The sequence below is a fragment of the Caretta caretta genome, chromosome 1 (assembly GCF_965140235.1).
Source record: "Caretta caretta isolate rCarCar2 chromosome 1, rCarCar1.hap1, whole genome shotgun sequence".
NCBI classification, from domain to species: domain Eukaryota; kingdom Metazoa; phylum Chordata; order Testudines; family Cheloniidae; genus Caretta; species Caretta caretta.
This window is the reverse complement of record NC_134206.1, coordinates 211,868,536-211,887,027: the sequence shown is the minus strand read 5'-3', so window position 1 is coordinate 211,887,027 and position 18,492 is coordinate 211,868,536. Positions and strand designations below refer to the sequence as shown.

General features: G+C 49.8%; 2 protein-coding genes across 2 annotated transcripts in view; one reads left to right on the top strand and one right to left on the bottom strand.

Annotated features, from left to right (window-relative positions):
- The window catches only part of ACRBP (acrosin binding protein), a 72,284-nt gene extending 59,395 nt beyond the window's left edge, over positions 1-12,889 (top strand). The window contains exons 6-10 of the mRNA XM_048820556.2: positions 7,712-7,844; positions 8,164-8,343; positions 8,442-8,609; positions 8,691-8,777; positions 12,248-12,889. Of these exons, the coding sequence (XP_048676513.1) occupies positions 7,712-7,844; positions 8,164-8,343; positions 8,442-8,609; positions 8,691-8,777; positions 12,248-12,361 (682 nt within the window). The 3' untranslated portion in view covers positions 12,362-12,889. The remainder of the gene's footprint in view (positions 1-7,711; positions 7,845-8,163; positions 8,344-8,441; positions 8,610-8,690; positions 8,778-12,247) is intronic.
- A 659-nt stretch (positions 12,890-13,548) lies between these two features.
- Positions 13,549-17,888, bottom strand: LOC125632670 (protein Wnt-4-like). Its single transcript, XM_048841279.1, has 5 exons — positions 17,824-17,888; positions 17,266-17,504; positions 15,402-15,533; positions 14,940-15,082; positions 13,549-14,066 (listed from the first exon to the last, which is right to left on the bottom strand). The coding sequence occupies exons 1-5, from the start codon at positions 17,886-17,888 to the stop codon at positions 13,599-13,601; spliced, it is 1,047 nt and encodes a 348-aa protein (XP_048697236.1). The 3' UTR covers positions 13,549-13,598.
- Positions 17,889-18,492: the final 604 nt, after the last annotated feature.

Here is an 18,492-nt window from a genome sequence, read left to right as displayed (position 1 = left end):
AACTAATGAACAACAGGGACAGGAATGTGGTCAAATGGTCAAACGAAGGGAATCTGACAGGGACACCGAGCAGAGGACCCCGGACAGCGCCCACTGCTCCTCAAAGGCGTCAAGGGAGTCAGTGGACGCCGCCCAGAAGAACTCTGCCCGGAGGCTTGAACGGATGGAGGATCAGAAATAGGCCCCACAGTCACAGGAGACTCCATCGGCCAACCTCCTCACCCTGGTTTTATAGATGGCCACTTTAGCCAGGGCCAGGAGGAGGTTGACCAGGAGGTCCCGCGACTTAGTGGGGCCATGGACAGGGAGTGCATAGATAAGGAAGTGAGGGGAAAAATGCAACCAAAATCTTAACAAAATATTCGTGAGGAGCCAGAATAAGGGCTGCAGCCTGGCGCAGCAGAAGGCAGATATATTGGCCACTGGATTAACAGTTTTCTGTCCCCTGACTGACCAGAGCAGGGGCTGCTCCAGGCTAATGAGAACACCTGACTCCAATTAATCTGCAAAGAGTCAGGTGAGGCCATTAAGCTAATGTGACCACCTGACTCTAATTAAGGCCCCTCTGATACTATAAAAGGGCTCACTCCAGTCAGGCAGAAGAGAGCTCGGGAGCCAGAGGAGAGGAAGTGCGGGTGAAGGGCTGGTTAATGAAGACACCCTCAAGTCATTGTAAGGGAGCCCTTATTAGGGTCCCTGGGCCAGAACCCGGAGTAGAGGGCGGGCCTCGGTTCCCCCCAACAGGAACACCTCCTAGGAGGGGAAGACAGGCCCCTGCAAGACTGGAGGCTAAACTGTTCGGGAATAAGCCCATAGGGACAACAGAGACTGTGGGAATTCTCTCACCAACCTCCTCGCTGGCTTATGATGAAAAGTGCTCAGTAGACTGTAACCTTGGCCCTAGAGAGAGAAGGGCTACGTGGAGGGTCACAGTGAGCCTCTGAGGCTAGCATAAACCACCTAGAAGCACGGGACCCACGGGGACAAGGACAGAGCTCTGCCACATATGTCAGTGAATCTCAAACTGAGTGAGAAAAAAATAAGATCATACCTGTCAGCTGTGTTGTATATCAGACACCTTCTAACAGCACAGGGATTAAGCTCAAACCCTGAGAAGGTCCAAGCCATGTGGGGCATTCCTTCTCCACAAATGTGCAAGACATACAGCAATTTGTAGGATTTGTTAATTCATAAATGCATAGAGAGTTTAAGGTCAAAAGGGACCATTAGTTCATCCAGTCTGACATTCTGTCACAAAAGTCATAGAAATGCGGGATTGGAAGGGCCCCAAAGAGACCATCTAGTCCCTCCAATTCTCCCCTCCCCCAACCAAAGCAGGATTAAGTACACCTAGATCACTCCTGACAGGTGTTAATGTGTCACAGGTCAGAAAATTTCACCCAGTAACCCCTTTATTGAGCCCTATAACTTGTATTTGATTAAAGTCTATCTTCCAGAAAAGCATCCAGCCCTGATCTGAAAACAATAAGAGATGGAGAATCCACCATTGCTCTTGATAGTTTGTTCCAGTGGTTAATCAACCTCACTGTTAAAAAACGGTGCCTTATTTCTAATTTGAAATTGTCTGGCTTCAATTGCCAGCCATTGGTTCTTGTCCTGCTTTTCTCTGCTAGATTTAAGAGCTCTACAGTACCAGGTATTTTCTTCCCATAAAGGTACTGGACTTATACACTGTAATCAAGTCCTCTCTTAATCTTCTTTTGGCTCAACTAAACAGATTAAGCTCTTTAAATTTCTCACTCTAAGGCATTTTCTTAAGCCCTTGAGTCAGTTTTGTGGCTCTTCTCTGCACACCCTCCAGTTTTTCAACAACCTTTTTAAAATTTTGGCATCAGAACTGGATGCACTGTTCCAGAATCGGTCTCACCAATGCTGTATATGGAGGTCAAATCATATACATCCAAGGATTGCATTAGCCTTTTCTACCACAGCATCACAATGGGAGCTTGTCTGAGTTCTTTGTTGCTACTGTCCAGGCTACAGTCCCTCATTCCGTAGGTATGGCCTGCATTCATTATTCCTACATGTCTGAACACACTGTTTTGTTTGAAAGGGCACCCAGTTTACCTAAAATATTATGTAAAATTGTGAAGGAACTTGTAACTATTCTATGTGATGCTAGCGAGTGAGCATTGGAAGCAATTTTATGATAAGATGATCAGCCTGGAGCATTTGTATAGTGGGAAATCAAGCCTACCTTTTGACGGTTGATGAGTATTTGGATTACTGGGAAATAAATTCCCTTATATACAACAGCAGCAGCCTCTGCCATTGAATGCTGCAAAGCTCAGTTTGCCTGGCATGGAATTTCAGGGCTCTTGTAATAGATAATGGACCTCGGTTTGCATGTTGGGAATTTAAACATTTCCCATCCTCTCCCTATGACAGCCAGTCTAATGGCAAAGCAGAAGCATCTGTCAAGATTTCCAAGAAACTACTAGAAAAGACAAACTGGGATAGTGAAGATCCATGGACAACTCTACTGGGCTGGAGAAATACAGCAACAGAAAGCATGGGTGCACGGACAGCAGCCCATTATAGCATCTCATATCCTGCAGACCCTGGACTCCACTGCTCACAGCAAATAAGCTTTTGAAGCCAGTAGTGGTGGAAAAGGTGACAGACCAAGTTAAAGAGCAGTGACAACAAGCCAAATACTACTATAGCTAAAAGACAAAGAGCTCCCTGAGCTCCATATACAACAGCTAGTCAGAGTATAATGAGTTCCTAATCAGAGAGACAAGAGGTGGAGGACTGGGACATGTATGCAAAGAGTAGCAAACATCATACATGATGATAGTATAAAAACAATTCCACCATTGCAGCTGTTGTTTCCTGAGATCAGCCAAGGAGCAGCTGATCTCTTGGAATGACTTAAGTGAGTCCACATGGACGCAGCCCTCATGATTTGTCATTATGGTGATGCCAGAAAATCTAACAGCACAGAATTTTCCTGCAGGCAAACAGAAAGAGAGGGAAAGAGACTCAAAATATCATCACTTAGAATGGAAGAACAATAAAGTTGCCGAATAAATTCAAAGACTAATTTAAATGATTGTTTCTTTTATGGGAAGAGAGATGTTACAAGTGTGCTATATGTCTGTATATCTGGAAATAGTTAATAAAAATGTGCCAGTAGATGGTGCTTAAAAATCTGTACTATTGGTGAGGCCCATGGGCTGTTGAACGGCTGGATCACCTCTAAAGCCAGCATGTCCTTGACCTCTTTCTCCAGATTCTGGGCTGTTTTCCCAGTGACTCTGATTGGGGACACCTGATGGGAGGATTCGCTCCCATCTCAGGGAAGAGATCCACCAAGGGGTCTTCCTCTTCTCCTCCCAGCCGTCCCTTACCAGGTCCAGGGGTCCCCTCACTCTCTTCCCAAACAGCAGCTTGAAAAGGATTCCTGTGGATTCCTGGGGCACTTCCCTGTACCGCAGGTGGGGCAGGTACTTGTCCCAGTCCTGCGGATGCTGATTCATAAAAGTCCTCAGCATCATCCTCAGGGTCCCATAAAATCTGTCCACCAGCCTGTTGGACTGAGGGTGATCTGCAGAGGCCCAGGTGGGCCAGACCCCACATTTCTCCCACAAGCCCCAGAGCAGGGCTGACATGAAACTGGACTCCTCGTCTGTAAGGACCTTGCTGGGGACCCCCACTCTGCTGAAGATGGTCAGCAGCGCATCTGCCATGGTGTCTGCCTCGGCAGAGGACAGAGCTGCCACCTCTGGGTAGCAGGTGGTGAAATCCATCACCACCAGGATGTATTTCTTCCCCGACCGGGTCGCCTTGCTGAGGGGCACTTGTCCATAGCCACCTTCTGGAAAGTTTCCTTTATGATAGGCAGGGGTCTCAAGGGAGCTTCACCCTTATCCCGGGCCTTCCCCACCCTCTGGCAGGGGTCGCAGACTCTGGGCCTGTAAAAGCTCTGCAGCAGCTGCTGCCGGGGGCGCTGGATCCCCTGGTGTCCCGAGAGAGGGACATCGTGGGCCAGGTACGACAGCCTGCGGCGATACTTCTGGGGCACCACCAGCTGCCTCCTGATTCCCCACAGTTCTACTTCCCCTTGGGGAGCCCATTCCCAGTCCAGGAATCCCTTCTCCCACAGGAATCTTTCCCTGCAGCCTTTCCCAAGGCTGTCTGCAGCGCTGTGACCAGCAAGTTCCCTCAGCTACTCCGAGGAGGGATCCTTCTGCAGCTCGGTCTGGAATTCAGCTTCTGGGGAAGGGAGTGGGACCTGTTCCCTCTCGCTGGCTGGGCCTGGGGTCACAGCCCCACTGAGCCCTGTCCCTGGTAGCTCCCTCCCTGCTGTGGGATCACTTCCCAGCAGCACGTCTGGACAAGGCAAACCTGGTTGGCAGCTGACCTGCCCTGCCTGTGTCCCCCCTCACTCAGCTGGGGTCTCAGCTCTCACCATGCTCAGCGCTGCCCTTGCTGTCCCAGTGGGGGCAGGCAGTGAGCTCACTGCTTTAGTTACAGCATCAGAGCCAGCGTGAGCCCCCTCTCTGGTATGCAGGGGGGCAGGGAGCATCTCTCCCTCCCACTCAGCCCAAGGGGTCTGGTTACAGGCAGGCAGGTATCCTGAGCCTAGAAGCTCCTCCCCACTGCCAGCCAGGTCATTTGCATTTCCACTGACAATTTCAGTCTCCCCTGATTGGTTCCCTGGATTCAAATTCAAATCCTTGGCCATTACAGGAGCAGGGCCTGGATCCTGTCCCAAATAGACACAGTCATCCCCTAACAGGACCTCACAGCCTATATCTTGGAGAACCCCAACTACCAGCCAGCCTGACTCCTCCTGTGTCTGCACAGGGATCTGGGCCATAGGCAGGGCGAAAGGCTGCATACCTGGGACCTTCACCCAGGTCACACAGCCCTGCAGCATCTGGTGGGGCTGCACCACCTGAAGCCTGACAAGGGTTCTCTCTGTCACAGAATCTTGCCACCCCAGGAATGTCTCCCCATTGCCCATCACCTTCCGCTCCCACTGTGGGTCCGAGGGGCCTGAGCCCAGGAGAGTCCATGCAGACATATAAGGCTGGATGGGGTGGTGGAAGCCTGTCCACCACCCCACCCATCTGGCTGATGGCATTTATGGCCTTGGGACCCAGCCAAGGGAGCTAGATACCAGGCTTTTCTGCAGGGTCCCCTTTGTTCAAATTGCCAGCCTGCTCAAAGGCAGTGAGGTGGGCATCCACATCCCTCACCTTATTAACCAGGGGCAGCAATTTAGTATCAAAGTTCCCTGCAGAACTGGCACCCCAGGGTATATCCCCACTCACCCCAGGAAGTCTCCTATGTCTCTTCACTCCACCATCACCAGTTCATGTTGCTGCTGCTTCCTTTGCAGCTCTCTCTTGGGCTCTCGTTGTCTCTCATGGTCCTCTCGCTCCTTCTCACTGTCCTCCAGCTCTCTCAGACTCAGCTCCAATCCCATCATGAAGATCCCCATCGGGTTGGGGACAGAAGTCTTGGGATGCCTGGCTACCACTCCAGGTGCTCCCATATCCTCTTGTAGCCCCATTTGGGTTAGGAATCTGCTCCTTAGAGTGGTCATCGTCCTCCAGCTGCACAATTAACTGTGCTTTGGTGAACTTTCCAAAGCGTAACCCTCTCTTTTTGCACAGGTTTACAATGTCCTTCTTAAGGAGATGGTGATAGGCCATCACTTCGCTGTTCCCAACTTGTTGTGGACTCACAGGCCTGCATGCTCTCAGCTCCCCACGGTTTCCAGGAAGAACCCCTACCGTGCCAGCCCTTCTCCAGGTCACCACTTCTCTCCCAGGGTTAAGCCGCAGACTCCTCCGCCCCTGGGACCGCTCACTGCAGTCCCCAGGGGGACTCTGTTACTGCAACAGTCCTTCTCACTGGTCACACACTCCTAGGGGTTAAGCGTAGCTCCTCCACCCCCCGAAACCACTCCTCTCTGAGTCTTCAGCACACCAGTTCCTCATTAATCTCCCTTCGTTTTACTGCTCCCCAGTCATTTACTGCAGGAAGCGCCATCCACGGGGTGCAGTACGTCCCACTGCTACCACCAGTTGTCACAGAGTGTGGGGGAGTCAGGGCCCTGCACCCCCCACTTCCTGCGATTCACTGTGACTCTCAACCAGCCAATAAAACAGAAGGTTTATTAGACGACAGGAACACAGTCCAAAACAGAGCTTATAGGTACAGAAGACTGGACCCCTCAGTCAGATCCATCTTGGGGAGTAGAGAGCCCAGAACCCGGTGTTGGGCCTCCCTCCGTTTCCCCAACCAGCTCCAAACTGCAACCCCCTCCAGCCCTGACTCTGGCCTTTGTCTCTCCCCCGCCCCGGGCAAGGAGACCACCTGATGTCTTTGCTCTCCAACACCTTCAGTTGGCACCTTGCAGGGGAGGGGCCCAGACCATCAGTTGCCAGGAGACAAGGTGTCGGCCATTCTCCATGCAGACCCCTGCACATCCCTGCCCTCTAGGGCTCTGCAACAATCACACACCCTTATCCAACCACCTAAATACTTAAGAAATGCATAGGGGAAACTGAGTATTCAGAGAAAACATTAAGAAGATTCCCACTTCATCACACAAGGTCAAGCTAACCAGCCTCTTGTTACCTCAGTCATCTCATTTACCCTTTATTGATACTTCACATTTTTCCTGTCCTCTGACACTTCCCTAATATTCTAGATTTGTTAAATACCATTATCAATGGCAGAATGAACACCTCAATACTTCAAAATTCTTTTAAAACTCTTGGGTGAAAATTATCAAGTCCTGCAGTTAAAATTATTTATATTTATCTGCTGCTTTCCTCATACTTACTGTCAGAATATAAAGTATTTTGTTATCACTGCAAGCTATGAATGTCATCCAGCTTCTTTCCAAAAACAGAAGTATTTATTGAACATTTCAGCTTTTTCTGCATCATTGACCATTTAGACCACCCCTTTCTAGTAATAGGTCTATACCATTGCTAGGATTTCTTTTCTTCGTGATATATGTTCTTCATTGTCTTTAATCCTACTGGCCATAGATTTTTCACTGGTATGTTTAGCTTCCATAAGAACAGCCATCCTGGGTCAGACCAAAGGTCCATCTAGCCCAGTATCTTGTCTTCCGACAGTGGCCAGTGCCAGGTGACTGAGAGGGAATGGAACAGAAAATCAACAAGTGATCTATCCCCTGTCTCCCATTCCCAGCTTCTGGCAAACAAGAGGCTAGGGACACCATCCCTGCCCATCCTGGCTAATTGCCATTGCTGGCCCTATCCTCCATGAATTTATCTAGTTCTTTTTTGAACCCTGTTATAGTCTTGGCCTTTGCAACATCCTCTGGCAAGGAGTTCCACAGGTTGACTGTGTGCTGTGTTGTGTGTCACCACAGCTGACAATAAGCAGTTCTCCAAGATCTAATTCCTGTATCTTCAAATAAACAAAACTAGCAAGAACTGCAGTAGTGCCACCTGATAATGCTCTTCATTGTAGAAATTCCCCTTCACATATTGATAAATATACACTAAACAAACCCCCACATACATATTACACATACAAACACTGCACACATGCCTGCAACTTGTACAAACATGCAGAACTTCTGGACTATGAGCCAGTGCAGCACTCTCCACTCATCCCTTAAAGAACCAGCAGGAAACTACAGATCCCAGAAATTGACTTGCTGTTCCTTTCTCTGTTTCTTTCTCTGCATTAGCCTCTTAGCTCTGGAAAGGGATGAGGCTCTGGTGATTCTCTGCTATGCAATGCTGGAGGGCATCTGCCTGTCATCAGCCATTACCCAGGCTTGGAAGCGAATGGAGGCAAGGACCCTTGGTTTTGGGGATTCGGTAAGAATCACTATCTAGCCTCTGTGGCAACATTCCCTAATCCCTCTTGGCAGTTCTTCCTGACTGTAGCATCTGGTACAGGAGTATATGAGAACTCCACAAATAGACAGTGCTCTGGCTCTGCTCTCTACAGTCCCTCTTGGTGGAAGAGGCTGGGGCTGGCGTGGCTAGATTATAAATTGGTTAGGAACTACACACAGAGTCTGGTCCAAGAGCATAGGAGGCCCTTGAGACCAGCTCTCTGTCTCCCCATGCCCTCCCTCCCTGCCCCACTCAGTCCACCACAGCCCCTTCACCTTGCAGTTGTCTTCCTCTCTAGGTGTGTGATAGTCTTGGAAGGCACCACATGGATCTGTGCCCTGACTGTGCCTTCTGCTCACTGAAGAGGGAGCAGTGCCATGGGGCGTCAGATTTGAGACGTGTTCACTGTGATGCTGGCACCTTCACTACCTACATCAACCCTGAGATCTCTGCCCAGTATCAAGCTGTGGGCAATAAGGTACAGACCTGGCTCTGCGGCAGGCTTTTGGATTAAGCACAACTGGGGCATTGCAGTAGGGAAGCTCGCCTATCTCTAATCCTCCCCTCTGTTTTCAGGTTGGTTCCCTGGAGGCAATGGGGTATTATGGGATGGAGGTGTACGGAGGGCTGCGTGCACATTATTGGTGCGGCCGCCTGGCCACACATGGCTGTGATGACCCCCGTGTGATCCTTTGGCTGCAAGTGGAATATGCTTTCTTCCAAGGAGGAGACTTCCCAAACAAAGTAAGTGCTGAACTCCACTGTCCCCTCATCCCTCCTCCTCGCCTCTATTTTCTCTCTAATGTTTCACTCCTCTCTCCCCAGATCTGTGACTCAGACAGAGTTCAGCACCCTAATTACTGTGCATTCAAGAGCCACCAATGCCTACAGCGCAGCCTCAGCAGCCAGAAGGTGAGGACCAGCCCCACTCCCCAGGGATCTGCCCCGCTCCACACTGACCATTCACTGTCCAGAATGGCAGCCCTCCCAACTCCAGTTTCCCCATCTCCTGGCTCTTTCCTGCCCCAGGATTTTCCCCCTCCTGCAGGACTTTAATTGGGGGTATGTGTGGTGGTACTCTCCTAAGCTTTACCCACTTAGGTTTCCAAAAGGAGATGCCACTTGCAGTAGACAGTGCAGATGTTCAAAACATGATCAGACATCCTCTGCTGAACTCTTCAGGCTTGACTCCTCAATGGGATTTAGTTATACCTAGAACCAGGCACATACCATGTGCCTTGGACTCATGTGATAAAATTAAAATTGAAATGTCTATCAAAAAGTTTTTCTAGTCTTTATGATTTTGAAGAAAAATCTGAGTGTAATCGATGCAATGGTGCCAGTGGGGAGAAAGCAGCAGAGGAAAGTGCACCAACCACTAAGGCCAAGGAGAAATCCACCTGACCCCATGTCAAGACTGAATCCCCACTCTGTCACTCCAAGTACAGAAGGAGGGAACCTGCAAGGATTCTAAAAAATAATACTGGCCACTCCAGGCTTGTATTAATCTCCCAAGGTTACAGCTTTTCTCTGATATTGGCTTAATAAAATTGGCTTGGTCGGGAAAATGCCACATCTGGTTACCACCTTAGGGCTCTGAACAGCCGATGGGCATGCTCGGGTGTTAGCCCCATCCTAATTCTGGCCTTTTGTTTAAAAAGTTCATACTTGTTCATGTGTTCTTTAGGCATTTTAGCTGCTACCTCTGCTAAGGGTCCACTGAGCTGCGGCCTCAGTTCCACCATATACTGATCTATAGGGGTGTTGTATCCAAGGCAGGCCCTTTTGAAATTTTCTAAGAAGGCCTCTGTATCATCGCCTACCTTGTATGTGGGGAATTTATTGGAATGGGGAGCAGCACGTGGAGAAGGACTGTTAGGGTTACTTGGTGGATCCAGCTTAGCCTTTTCCAGCTCTCAGCGCTTCAGCTCCATTTCTGCCTCCGAGTGCTTCATTTCCAAGCGCTTCTCCTCTCTCCTCTCCTCCACTTCCAAGCACTTTGCCTCCGCTTCCACCTCCAAACACTTGTCCTCCTCTTCCAAGCGCTTCATCTCTAGGAAGAAATTCCTTTCTGCCTCAGTTAGAACTCAGCCTGAGTTAAAGGCATCCCTCCATCCTGGCACCTGGATCTTGGGTTGGGGAGGGCTGACCCTTCCCTCCTGGGAAGTTCCTGGTCCCCCATCCTTTCCCTGCATTTCTGTCATGGAGCTGGATGTCTGGGCTTGATTTGGGTCTTTCTTCTCCGTGGCGTGCCGCTTTGGGGAGACTAGTTTCTCTAGGGTTTCAGTGCCTGACCTCAACCTCATGCACAGGCTGCCCTACTCTAGCCTAACTATTTTGTTGCAACAAAGTTAGAAAAGAAAAAAAAACAACTGCTTGTTGGACTCCCTGGCTCCTTTGGTGTGCCTGTTCCCCCTCAGGCAGCAAAGAAAAGAAAAGAAGCGGGGGGGGAGAGGGGGCGGGAAGAGATTCCCTGGCTTTCAAACAGCCAAAAGGAAAAATGTGTCCTTTTAAAATCCTGAGGTCTGTGCTTCTGGTTCAGAATGATCCCACTGCTCTACCACCATGTCAAGGTTGAATCCCCACTCTGTCACTCTGAGTGCAGAAGGTGGGGGCCTGCAAGGATTCTAAAAATCAATACTTGCCACTCCAGGCTTGTATTAAACTCCCACGGTTACAGCTTTTCTCTGACCTTAGCTTGGTAAACGCTGCCACCACCCAAATGCAAAAAAAACCCTTTGAACCCAGGAAGGAGCACTTGGGAATTCCTTCCTGTGGGGTACCCTCAAGCCCTTTTACCACCCCCCTCTGGGGAAGAGCTGAGAAAGAAAACAAAGGAAATTAGCTGTGGTTACCAGCTAATTAAACAACATATGCACAAACCTCTCAGGACACCAAAAATCCAATCCTGTTCTTAAAAAAGGTAAATTTTATTAAAAACAAAAAGAAAGAAAATACATCTGGAACTTAGGCTTTTGGTCGCTTTTAAAAGAGCAATTCCAAAAATCAAGCACCCAAAATAGCTTTCTTGGGGGTTCAGTTTAAAGGTTACGAGCAAACAAAAGCATCTGAGGTTAGCACAGAGGAGATCCACAATCCAAAATAAAGAATAAACCTGATCGAATTTATCTAAACGTTCCCTATCCAAATGATTCCTTCTAGGTATGGAAGATAATTTTTCATGCCTGGTTCAAAACTTACACAGCATTGCTGCTCTGTCCCTGCAGCCCAGAGAACAGACAAAGGGGAAGTTTCTTTCCCCATTTTAAAAAGTTCTAGCCTTCCCATGGGCTCTTTTGGTCATTTGCCCACTTTTTTTTTCTTTACCTGTAGGACTTTTTAACCCTTTATAGGTAAAGCAATTAAAGAACAGCTACCAAGAGGGATTTTACAGCTAACAGGCTGGCTGGGTGTCCATCAAAGGGAGCTATCCCACCACTTTATTATCTCACCCCATATCCACCACCACAGTCGACTAGCCCCTCCCCCGCAGGCTCCACTCCTTCTCTAAGACCTTTGGCTTGACAGACTGGGGGCAGAAAAGTTGGGTCTCTTCCAAGCACCGTGCACTAGGGGCACAAACTGAAAGGTCAAATTTTGCACAGTAGATTATGCAAAATTCCATAAATTGATCCTCCTCCTTTCTTCTTCACAGCTGTAATTAGATGTAAAACAGATACCTTGTCACACTAATATCCTGGGACTGACATTGCTAACAGATATTACCTCACCCACCTTGTCTCTCAGATAGCAGTGCTGACATTTTAAATCGGCATAATTGGACATGTGAGTTAGCACCCACTGAAATAAACATGGCAGGTTAAGCCTTTCAGAGCCCTTGTTTCAAGCTGTCTGCAGATTCAGGCAGATGTCATGAGTTCATATTTTGAAGGTTTTCTTCACAACCATCAGGGCTAGAAACTTCTGTCATAAATTTGTAGAGTTTAAGGCAGAAGGGACCATTAGACCATCTAGTCTGACCTCGTGTATATCTCAGGCCCTTAACCTTCAAAAAGTTATTTTTAATGAAATCTGAAATTATGGAGAACAAAATGGGAGCAAAATAAATAACTCCTAGGTCACCAACCTAGTGCAGCCCAGCCACATCTTCCATCGCCCCTCGGCCACCTTTGACTGGTTCTCCCCACCCAGGATCTCTGCCCTGCAGTGACCTAGGGACAGGACCCTCTCTTCCAGGCCCTCCATTGGCCAAAGGACAGGCTCTCATACTTGCAGGGCTCATGTTACCGGGAGGCAGCGCCTTTCACTCCCAGGACTCCCTTTGGCTGGCGCTTGGGTCCCTTGACTCTAGAGTGGGGGAGAGAGGGGTCTGCACCAGTCTCTGGGGATAAGGTTGTCTCTCTCTCTATCTGTCTGCTCAGGTGCTTCGTCATGGTTGCCGCAGGAATGAGACATATCAAGTGCTGAGTGAAGAGAAAGGCGAGGAGGAGGTGCTGCTCTGGAGCCAGAAATTCTTCCGCTTGACTGAGGGATGAGTGGAGGAGAGAGGACAGAGGGAGACCCCAGGGAGGAAGGCAAAAGGGGGCATAGGGCACTGAATGGACCCTGTGGAGGCAGAGAGATGAGGAGAAACTTGATAGGACCTGAAGCAACTTTTCTCAACCTCTGTCTGTCTCTCTGGTGCCCACCCCTGCTTTCATCCAAGAGCCACAGTCTCCTCTCTGCTCCATACAGCAGTGTGAATGACAGCACCCCAGAATTCACTGGGGAATCCCTGGCTTTGGCGTTTCATTTGACACCAACCCCGGCACTGTACAGTTTCACCTGTCCCTCAGGTGCCTCCAAGGCTCAGCAGCTGGGAAAAGAGACTCCAGCAACAGAAGCAGCATCAGCCCTGGGGTGATCCACTTGGAGTCTCTGTCAGTTTCCAGGTTCCTGCCTGATGGCCCTTGCCCAAAGCCCACAATGTCTTTTACCCTCAGGCCTCCTGCCAAGGGCACCACCAGTGGGTTGTTTCCTATATATTATGTTTTGTTTTATAAAGAGCCTGTTCAGCCCACGCACTTCACTTTCTCTGTTCTTTTAGCTGCTGTTCTTTTCTGAACCACATGGATCCTTTCCCTAGTACTCCTTCCTCCACACTAGCTTTGTCAGCAGTGTCTCTTGCACTCTCACTGGTTCCCCTTGCGCATTCACACATTCACCAATGACCCTCATTTAACTGCATACAAAGGGCACTGGAGCCTGGAGCCTTCAGAATGGACTCTGAGCGCAGTCTCCCCCACCCCAGTGCACAGAAGTTCCCACCTGAAGGGCCGCTGGGTGCAGCACCCAGGGTTTCACACATACAGTAGCTAACACTCACATCTTTTGCTAATACAATAATTTTATTCCTAATATTTTAAGGGTTTATTTGACTCTGTGTTCAACCCCATGTCCCCCCCCTCCCCACATACAAAAAATACAGAGAATGCCATCACAGGCAAGTAAACCCAAATCCCTTGAGCCACATCCCAGACAAACCGCTCTGTAACAGGGGAACAACCTCTTTGCAGCCCCACCAGAGATACCTCCTCTGGAGAAATCAGCTCCCTCTTCATCAGGGTGGTAAAGGGTGTTCCTTCCCCACACACGCTTTGTATATTCCTCTCTGGAGCTCTCAGTCCCTCTCTCAGAGTCATCCCCTCCCCGTGTCTTCCCCAAGGTTCCCCTGCCTCTGGCTGCTAGCACACGTGCCCACCACTTGCTCCCTGCCCCCGGCTCAGCTCCCTGTCACCGGCAGGTGTGCACCTCCACAAAGTGGCGGCACTGCTTGCACTTGACTGAGCAGCACCAGCGGAATTTGCAGCTGCATCTCTCCACCACCTCGGCCTGGGCCGTGCGGAAGCCTCGCCCGCAGCACAGCAGCTCGCAGCCATCCACGGCCTGGGACGTCCGGTTGCACTGGCGTCCAGAGGTGCCAAAGACCCCACTGTGGGGGTCCCAGTCACAGAAGTCTGGGCTGGCCACTAAGTAGACCAGGTCGTGGGCTGTGTAGGGTTTGAAGCGGGAGCTCTTGGGGACCAGGAGCTTACGGGACCCAACCCGCTTGGGATGCACCTCTGTGGCCCCCTCAAATTTCTCTTTCAGGACATTGCCCACCTTGCGGAATGGGGGCATCACCTTCCAGCAGGTGCGGACCTCGCAGGAACCTGACACTCCATGACACTTGCACTCTACCGTCATGTGGGACAGGATGGCCTGGCAAGCAGAAAGTGTGTCAGCAGGAGATGGAGGGCCTCACGCAGCCCACCAGAGGGAGCCAGGGAGAAGTAGACCTAAGCCTGCAGTGGAGCTTCTCCTTACCACCCAGGGGTGCTGCATGTGGGGAGTGTGACCCAGAGAGTCAGGGAAAAGGAGGCCTGGGGAACAGGGATCTCTCTAAGGTGTGTGACAGGGAACAGAGAATGAACCGAGGCTGCTCACTGGAATATGAAATACAAGTAACTGATCCACTCATCAACTGAAGGGATCCACTATGAGGGGAAAGAACTGCCCAGAACTACAGTGATCCCTTTGCAGAGGGATATGAGCAGGCCTTCTCAAAAATGAGAAAGGGATCCACTCTGAGGTAGTAGGAGAAGAGATCTACTCCACCACAAAGGAAAGGAACAAGATCCACTGTGAGCCAGAGGGAGGGTCAGGGACCAACTCAGGAGGCAGTGGCTGGGGAAACTGATCCATTCATTCAAAAGAGGTGAAGGGATGGGGAATCTCCTGAAGGCAGAGTGAGGGAAATGGATTCACTTTAAGAAAGAGGCAGAGGAAGGGGAATCCACTTCTAGACTGTAACAGGGAAAGAAAGCTGCTCTGAGAGAAGTGGAGCTGAGGAGTTGGGATCTACTCCAAGGTATATAAGGAACAGGCTCTGCTCTGAGGCCGAGCAATGATAGACTCTGAAGGAAAGGCAGGGAATTGGATCCAATCAGAAGGGAAGGGCTCTCCTCAGAGGTAATCAGTTTGCGGGTGCCACTCTAATCTGCATGAAGGGAGTGGGGGATGGGTCAGGCTCTGGCCCCCAATGAGGGGCCCAGACATCTGGGTATGTTCCCCAGCACATGGTACCAACCTTACCTTCCTACCAGCCTCATTGTTGTGCAGGTTCATGAGTGCTCGGCTGGAGGAGATACCACGGCTCCGCTCAGGGTTATCCACAAAGGCTTGAGAAAAGGCAATACCATAGGACAGGTTGTCAGAGCAGCCTGACCATTGGAATCCTGGGAAAGAGAGAGAGTCCATGAGGCAGAGAGGCTGCTGCAGGTGTGGGGACAGATCCAGAGGTGTTCAGGCTTCCCAAGCAGAGAAAAGAAGAGCACTCCGTTGATCTCTCCCTGGTTCCACCCTCCCTATACTCTTTTCATCCCAGAGGCATGCAGAGACAGCACTCTCCATCCCCATTTATTTCTCCGTTCTCCTCTGCACCGTCCCCTTCCCAGGGATATGTAGCTAGCTTTGTTGTCTGCTCCCATTCATCCTTCCAGTTCTCCCCATGCCAATGGGGGGCTTCTTTCTCCAGCATTAACCACCTTCTGTTACCTTCAGGGCTGACTCCACGGATCTTGCGATCACATCCACACTTCTCCAGCTCCCCACGGCTGCAGGCCCGGGTCACAGCGAATGCCACTCCCGCTGATGAGATGGCATGAATGAAAGCAGACTCTCGTGTACCTGCAGAAGAGACAGAAGCAGCCTTTGGAAGAAACAATTTCTTCAAGATTTGTCTCAGGAATTTCTCCTTCAGTTCATTTGTGGAGAGAGGAAACATTGCAGTTTCATCTGCATTAGACACAGGGAGGCAGCCTGAGACATGCAAGGGCTATGTGATAATGCTGTGTCACTCACAGAAAGGAGTCGTTCAAACAGAGATCCTGCTGGGTAAATCATTAAGGGGAGTTTTGCTACATCCTCAGAGGTCTTGGATCCCATAGCAGGGAGAGGATAGCCCCTCCTGGGAGGGCACCAGGGAGATCCCACATGGCATGCATGCAGCTATCTCATGTCTCCAACAGGGAGGAAAGGGGATGGAAGTCTCAGAAGGAATTTTTGGGGGGGAGAACCAGAGAGCATGCAGTGAGATTGAGGGGGTCAGTGAGCCTGGAGAGTCATCCCTCCAAGTGAAGGGCCTGGAGCCTCATTTCTCAGGACTAAAGAAGGGCAGATAACTAATTTTTTGGTTTGCTGGCAGTTCTGAAGAAAAAATAAATAAAAAGGTTTGGGTCAAACTGAAACAGTAACATATTTTTGGAGAATCAAATTAGGGAAAAATCATTTTGGGTCAAACAAAACATTTTGTTTCATTTTTGGAAATTTTAAACCTTTTTAAAAAAGCAAAGAAAATGAAGGGCTCTGTTCACAAACAAGGAGTAGGCAGTGCCCCCCATGATAACCTTTAGCTCAGCAGTTGGGGCACTTATCTGTGGGAGGGAGAAAGGAAGGCTCCCAGGTGCGTGCTCAAACTATTCTGGGGTGGAGCTGTCTGAGATCTTCTACTAGAGCTGTTCCACTGTGTATAAAATACTTAAATAGTCATTGAGCCACAGTGAGAGACAATGAGAATGACTCTTTCACCCAGTGGTTAGGCCCCCCAACCTGAGAAGTAGGACATCTGCTTCCAGTCCCTGTGCTAATAAATTTTTTATTTGCAATTATATAATTTATATTTTAATAATTATTATAATTATCCACAGTAGAACACCTTCAACAGGAAAGATTGAGCGAGCCCCACATCAGAATACCCTGGTGATTAGGATACTTTTGTGGTAAGGACAGCTGGGGTCAAGTCCCTGCTCCTGAGCAGGCTTTTGAACCTGGGTCTTCTACATTCCAGGTGACTACTCTAACCACTGGGTGAAAAGGTTGGGCGGGAGAGGGAACACCTCCTCCTCCTGTTTTGTGAAGGGTACCTAAATCCCCTTGTAAAGCTAGCCCAGAATAGCGAAGCATTTTCTTTTCCTTTTTTGTTTCAACTGAAACAATTCACCAAAATCAATACAAAATCACTATATCTTTCAGTTGACCTGAATCTACTTTCCAAACACAAGAACATTTCCCTTGGGTTTGGTGAGCATTAGGTTTAATAGTATGCATGACCATTAGGATGCATAGTCTAGGTGAACATTAGGAGCAGTGTCTGATTGACCATTAGGGGTAGATTTAGGGAGAGGTTTAGCCAGAATACTAGTGTTAGTTATAGCATGTGTATATAGTTTAGTGTTCTACTTACTCTTAGAATTAAGATAAGCATGGTAAGGTTAGGGTTTGGTTTGGGGCTAGGGTGAAGTTTTAAAAGTTAGGTTTAGTGTGAGCGTTAGGGTGGCGTTTGGACATGAGCCAAGAAGTTGGGCACTGATGGCAAATGTTCCATGCACTGCCCAGATCTGCCTAACTCTTGACCTCTGACCTTGTATGGCAACCTTGCCAAAGACCTGTAGCCCCTGCAGAGTGGAGCAATTCCATCGGCGGTTGTGAAACTGGTGCTGACACTCCTCTATGGCCAGCTCTGCTCCATGCTTCACTGAGTCCATGGCTTCTGCTTGCCGCTGGCAGATCCGCACCTGCTCCTCCGCCAGGCCCTTCAAGCCCTCACAGGCACTGGAATCTTGCAGAGTCCCTCGCAGGGAGGGCTGCTTTGCCAAGTACCTGCGGAGAGGGGTAGAGGGAGTTAGCCACACTCAGAGATGAGCTATGGACACACTAATAGCTCAAAGGGAGAAATACCCCTTCATAGCCTCACTCTTAGAAGAGCCCATAAGGATACTCTCAGACTCCTTCTCCCCGTGTGATCACACTTCCGTCCACCCCAGGGGATCCCCCAGCCTCTCTCTTTGGGGTGCTGAGGTCTCCCACAGCTCCCCTTTCCTGTGAGATCTGCCTATCATCTCTTTTGTGGGGATTAGGGTCATTCACCCTCCCTAGGGGACCGTTAGGTAAGGCAAACTCCAGCCCACACCATACTTACAGCCAGGTCCCAGCAAGGATGTGCTGCACTGAAATCAGCACAACATACAGCTGGACAATCTCCATCTTCTTCCTGGAGAGATCTTAGCCACAGCCCCTCTGCCTTAGCTGCACAAACGCCTTTCCCTCCTCCCCAGCGCCTGGTGCCACAGAGTCACTCCCAGGGCAGTCCCAGTCCAGCACTGTGGAGAGCAAGTGCCCCCACCCTCCACAACAAGCACAAGCTGTCTCAGGGTGCCTGTCAGCACAGGAGCCCTGGGGGACGAAGAAATCTCCCAGGTTAGCACTGTAGGGGCATTTACAGCACCACTGTCCTCTAGGGACTGTGAGACATAACTGGAGGGTCAGGGACAGGGGCTCCACGACAGCTCTCCCAGAAAGGGGGCTCACATGGTGGAGTCCAACGTGAACAGCAAGCAGCCCCTGTACCCACAATTCCACATGCAGAGTCTTGAAGTCCACTCCTCGGATGAATGCTTTATACTCTCGCCCTCTTTCCCCTGCAAATCACGCTGCCCAGAAGCCAGCAGGGGAGCAGAGTGAGACCCTATTGGTAACTAATAGGCTCCTCTATGCAGTGAAGTCCCAGTGGCACCAATTTGCTGTTACGTGGTGATTCAGTTCTCCGGCATCTTTTTCTGCCACCAGTCCCTTTGGGAAGCCGGGGCGA

What these genes read in the sequence shown, in the direction of transcription:
- LOC125632670 (XM_048841279.1), bottom strand. Translation starts at nt 17,888, where the DNA reads ATGGAGATTGTCCAGCTGTATGTTGTGCTGATTTCAGTGCAGCACATC. An exon ending in ATCCTTGCTGGGACCTGGCT is followed by an intron (nt 17,505 to 17,823) that starts GTAAGTATGGTG and finishes CCCTCTCCGCAG; the next exon opens with GTACTTGGCAAAGCAGCCCT. An exon ending in TGGCAAGGTTGCCATACAAG is followed by an intron (nt 15,534 to 17,265) that starts GTCAGAGGTCAA and finishes TCTCTTCTGCAG; the next exon opens with GTACACGAGAGTCTGCTTTC.